This window comes from Mustelus asterias, chromosome 7, assembly GCF_964213995.1.
Source record: "Mustelus asterias chromosome 7, sMusAst1.hap1.1, whole genome shotgun sequence".
In the NCBI taxonomy this organism is placed as follows: Eukaryota; Metazoa; Chordata; class Chondrichthyes; order Carcharhiniformes; family Triakidae; genus Mustelus; species Mustelus asterias.
Genome location: NC_135807.1, coordinates 13,271,753 through 13,277,208, shown reverse-complemented (window position 1 = coordinate 13,277,208; position 5,456 = coordinate 13,271,753). Strand labels below are relative to the sequence as shown.

The window sequence follows — 5,456 nt, the reverse complement described above, 5'->3', positions numbered from 1 at the left end:
CACAGACATTGCCCCCCTTCTAATGGCAGTGGGCCCCTCCTTTCCCCTCACTGATCACAGGCAGAGTGGCAGCGGCCCCCCCTTTCCCCTCACTGATTACAAGCAGAATACAGTAAGAAGTCTCACAACATCAGGTTAAAGTCAAACAGGTTTATTTGGTAGCGAAAGCCACTAGCTTTCGGAGCGCTGCTCCTTCATCAGGTGAGTGGGATTTCAGTTCACAAACAGGGCATATAAAGACACAAACTCAATTTACAAAATAATGGTTGAAATGCGAGTCTTTACAGGTAATCAAGTCTCAAAGGTACAGATAATGTGAGTGGAGAGAGGGTTAAGCACAGGTTAAAGAGATGTGTAATGTCTCCAGACAGGACAGTTAGTGGGATTTTGCAAGCCCAGACAAGTCGTGGGGTTTACAGATAGTGTGACATGAACCCAAGATCCCGGTTAAGGCCGTCCTCATGTGTGCGGAACTTGGCTATCAAAGCTGGTGGCTTTTGCTACCAGATAAACCTGTTGGACTTTACCCTGGTGTTGTGAGACTTCTTACTGTGTTCACCCGAGTCCAACGCCGGCATCTCCACATCACAGGCAGAATGGCAGCGGACCCCCCCTTTCCCCTCACTGATCACAGGCAGAGTGTCAGTGGACCCCCCCTTCAGGCAGTGGCAGCAGACCTCACCATTGCCCACCCCCCCACCGATCACCAAGCAGAGACCCGTTGGACGCTCGGCACTTAGCTCCTCACTAACTGGAGCACCCAAATCGGACTTTTGTGGAGCATGTCTGTTTCGTGCCGATTCTGGATGGGCGAACACGGTGGTAAAGGGGAAGTGCCGATAAGGTTGGGCGTGCAGCCCATTAAGTCAATTTAAATGCATGCAAATGTATGCAAATAGCTGTCGCACCCGTTTCGGGCGCGGTCCCGATCGCGGCCATTTTCGGACCTTGATAAAGGGGGAACCATGTGGAGGCGGGTGCAGATCGCACTACTCACCTCAGACCCAACTTTACCAAGTTTTCGCACCCAAATGGGCAACTTGATAGTAAAATCGTGCCCTTAGTGTCCAAAGCTGTGTGGCTTAGGTGGATTGGCCATGCTAAATTGCCCCTTAGAGTCAGGGGGATTAGCGGGATAAATATGTGGGGTTAAGGGATGGGGCCTGGGTGGGATTGTTGTCGGTGCAGGCTCGATGGGCTGAATGGCCTCCTTCTGCACTGTAGGGATTCCATGATTTTACGAGCAGGGTCCTGGCCAACATGCACCCCTCACTAGAAACAAACAATCTCATTATCTGCTCTAACTGGAATCTTGCTGTGCACATTTCCGACCTTACAAGAGTGACTTCACAAAAGTACTCGATTGGTTGTAAAGTACTTTACATAGAAATTAAAAATTAGGAGCAGGAGTAGGCCACTTGGCCCCTCGAGCCTGCTCCGAAACGGCCTGAGATTGTGAAAGATGATGTATTAAGTGCAAGACCTTTCTGCCTTTCCATAAGAACAGCTGCTCGGAGCAAAGAGAGAATTATCGGTTACAGCCTCTTAAAGTTTAAAACCAGACTTGTGTGTGAAATTTCAACTAGAAACATCGCAGTGCTCAGTTTAACTTTTTCCTTTTCTCATTTAGGGAAGAGATGCACCTTTCTCAATAAGTATTTCACATTGAAAGCGCCAGAAGGACTATCCCTCCCTCGATGGGCAGATGTTAAACATGAATTTAACAGATTTACACTCGCATGCACCATGGCTGCAGAATCTAACCCCCACCGATGATGTCTCGCACAAGATGAAAAGGACTTCTGCTTTATGTGAACAAGTCAGTGTAGCCATTGAGGTGTTCCTAACACTGGGCATTATGAGCCTGCTGGAAAATATTTTAGTCATTACGGCAATTATTAAGAACAAGAACCTCCATTCCCCAATGTATTTGTTTGTCTGCAGCCTAGCTGTTGCAGACATGTTGGTGAGTGTGTCTAATGCATGGGAGACCATTGTAATAGCCTTGCTCAACAACAGACATTTGATTGTTGAGGACAGCTTTGCCAAGCAGGTGGACAATGTATTCGATTCGTTGATCTGCATTTCTGTTGTGGCATCCATGTGCAGCCTCTTGGCCATCGCTGTCGATAGGTACGTCACCATATTTTACGCTTTACGCTACCACCACATCATGACAGTGAAACGAGCTGCTTTTATCATTGCAGGTATCTGGATGTTCTGCACTGGCTGTGGTATCATCTTCATCGTCTACTCCGAAAGCCCAACCGTCGTCATCTGTCTCATCACCATGTTCTTCATCATGTTGGTCCTCATGGCGTCCCTCTACAGCCACATGTTTCTGCTGGCTCGCTCCCACGCCAAGCGGATTGCGGCTCTGTCCGGTTACAACTCCATTCACCAGAGAGCGAGTATGAAGGGGGCCATCACCTTAACAATCCTACTGGGCATTTTCATCATCTGCTGGGCTCCATTCTTCCTGCACCTCATCCTCATGATCTCCTGTCCCGGGAACCTGTACTGCGTCTGTTTCATGTCCCATTTCAATTTGTACTTGATCCTCATCATGTGTAACTCAATCATTGACCCACTCATCTACGCCTTCCGTAGCCAAGAAATGCGGAAGACATTCAGGGAGATAATCTGCTGCTACAATTTAAGGGCAGCTTGTGTTGGACTTTCTGACAAGTAAGACTGTAATGAATGAAGACAGCTCTCTGTCAAACCTCCCCCTGTGGCTGAAAGAGAATGATCAATATCTGACAGTCAATAAGTTACTAATTGAACTTTAAGAGTATTACTCATAATCAAACAAAATTATTTCCAATATCTTCACAAACTTCACTTGCCAGATGGTGTAAATTCAGTGGCGACTCTGAGATTCCTTTCACTCATTTCGTAGAATCACAGAATCATACAACACAGAAGAGACCTTTCAGCCTATCAAGTCAGCACTGACACACCTGAACTCCCACCTAATCCCAGCTGCCAGCACTTAGCCCAGAGCCCTGAATGTTATGGTGTGCCAAGTGTTTATCCAGGTGCTTTTTAAAGGTTGTAAGGCATCCCCCCCCCCCCCCCCCCCCACCACCCTCCCAGGCAGCACATTCCAGACTGTCACCACCCTCTGAGTAAAAACATTATATCCCTATTGCCCTGTACATTTTTTCCTTTCAAGCATTTGTTGCCATATGCCTTTAAGGATAGTATCATGCCATCTCTTTAAGGGAAGTGTGTCATGTGGGGGGGAAGTGTGTGGAAGTGGGGCGGCACAGTGGCACAGTGGTTAGCACTGCTGCTTCACCGTGCCAGGGACCCCGGTTCGACTCCTGGCTTGGGTCACTGTCTATGCTGAGTTTGCACGTTGCCTGCGTGGGTTTCCTCCGGGTGCTCTGGTTTCTTCCCACATTCTGAAAGACGTGTTGGTTAGGTGCATTGACCCGAACAGGTGCCAGACTGTGGTGACTGGGGGAATTTCACAGTAACTTCATTGCAGTGTTAATGTAAACCTTACTTGTGACTAATAAATAAACTTTACTTTTACTTTACTTTTCATGTGGGCAGGAGGTTTTCTTTAGTTTAAGTAGGGCATCATGATTGGCACGGCTTGGAGGGCCAAAGGACCTGTTTCCTGTGCTGTACTTTTCTTTGTTTTTTGTTCTTTTTGATCCAGGCCAAAGTGAAACTAAGACTGGATCACATGGCAAACTTCCCTTAAAGTGATAACATGTTGCAATCCCTTATGTTGTAACATTTTTAAGTGACAGCAGAAAAACATTTTTCCTCACATCCCCCCCCCCAAACCTCCTGCCCGTCACCTTGAACCTATGGAACTATTTTGTCAACATTGGAGTACCTCATGAATAAAGGGAAGAGGAGGGAGAATCTCCTTAGATCACAGAAAAGGAGATTTAATAAAACTGTTCAAAATTACGAGGATAGGATTAATGGAGAGAGGAAGTAGGTGGGTTACTAACCAGAGAAAACAGATTTACTTTGATTTGATTTGATTTGATTTATTATTGTCACATCTATTAACATACAGTGAAAAGCATTGTTTCTTGCGCACTATACAAAGCATACTTTTCATAGAGAAGGAAACGAGAGGGTGCAGAATGTAGTGTTACTGTCATAGCTAGGGTGTAGAGAAAGATCAACTTAATGCGAGGCAGGTCCATTCGAAAGTCTGATGGCAGCAGGGAAGAAGCTGTTCTTGAGTCGGTTGGTGCGTGACCTCAGACTTTTGCATCTTTTACCTGACGGAAGAAGGTGGAAGAGAGAATGCCCGAGGTGCGTGGGGTCCTTAATTATGCTGCCTGCTTTGCTGAGGCAGCGGGAAGTGTAGACAGAGTCCATGGATGGGAGGCTGGTTTGTGTGATGGATTGGGCTACACTCACGACCTTTTGTAGTTTCTTGCGATCTTGGGCAGTGCAGGAGCAGGATTTACGCAACAGACAAAACGACCAAAGGGGAAATGAGCAGAAATGTTTTCAATGCAGTGAGTGGTTACGATCAGGAATTCACTGTCTGAAAGGATAGTGGTTTCAAACAAAATTGAATCTTCAAAATTCAATTGGATAAATACTGTTGTAATATGCCTTGACACTGCTATCACTTATCTGAATGAATGGAAGTTTGAGGTAAATGAAGCAATTTTATTTAATTATATCAAACATACCTTCCATAAATCTTAAAGCAGAATACTATAGATGTTGGGAATCAGAAATAAAAACAGAAAATTCTGGAAATATACAGCAGGTCCGGAAGCATCTGTGGAGAGAGAAACATTGTTCAGGTCTGTATAGTTCTTTCTGAACCTTACCTCAGTTATGGTGAAAGGTCATCGACCTTCAACATGAACTCTGTTTCTCTCTCCAAAGATGCAGATGTTCCTCAGGGCAGTGTCTTCGACTCAAGCATCTTCAGCTGCTTCATCAATGACCTTCCTTCCATCATGAAGTCCGAAGTGGGGATTTTTGCTGATGATTGCACAATGTTCAGCACCATTCGCGACTCCTCAGATACTGAAGCAGTCCATGTTCAAATGCGATAAGATTTGGACAATGTCCAGGCTTGGGCTGACAAGCAACATTTGCGCGACACAAGTGCCAGGCAATGACCATCTCCAACAACAGAGAATCCAACCATCACACCTTGACATTCAATGGCATTGCCTTTGCTGAATCCCCCACTATCAACGTCCTGCAAGTTACCATTGACCAGAAACGGAACTGGACTAGCCATATAAATACTGGCTGCAAGGTCAGAGGCTGGGAGTTCTGAAGTCAGTAACTCTGCTCCTGACTTTGCAAAGCCTGTCCACCATCCACAAGGCACAAGTCGGGTGTGTGAAAGAATACTCTCCATTGCCTGGATGAGTGCGGCTCCCAACAACACTGAGGAAACTCAGCAGGATCCATTACAAAACAGCTTGTTAGATTAGTACCCCCCTGCA

At 46.0% G+C, this 5,456-nt stretch overlaps 1 protein-coding gene across 1 annotated transcript; it reads left to right on the top strand.

The window, feature by feature from the left end:
* Window positions 1-1,714: 1,714 nt before the first annotated feature.
* On the top strand, window positions 1,715-2,692 carry LOC144496056 (melanocortin receptor 5-like). The gene has a single exon (XM_078217013.1). It carries the CDS (start codon window positions 1,715-1,717, stop codon window positions 2,690-2,692), a length of 978 nt encoding a protein of 325 aa, XP_078073139.1.
* The last annotated feature ends 2,764 nt before the right edge of the window (window positions 2,693-5,456 follow it).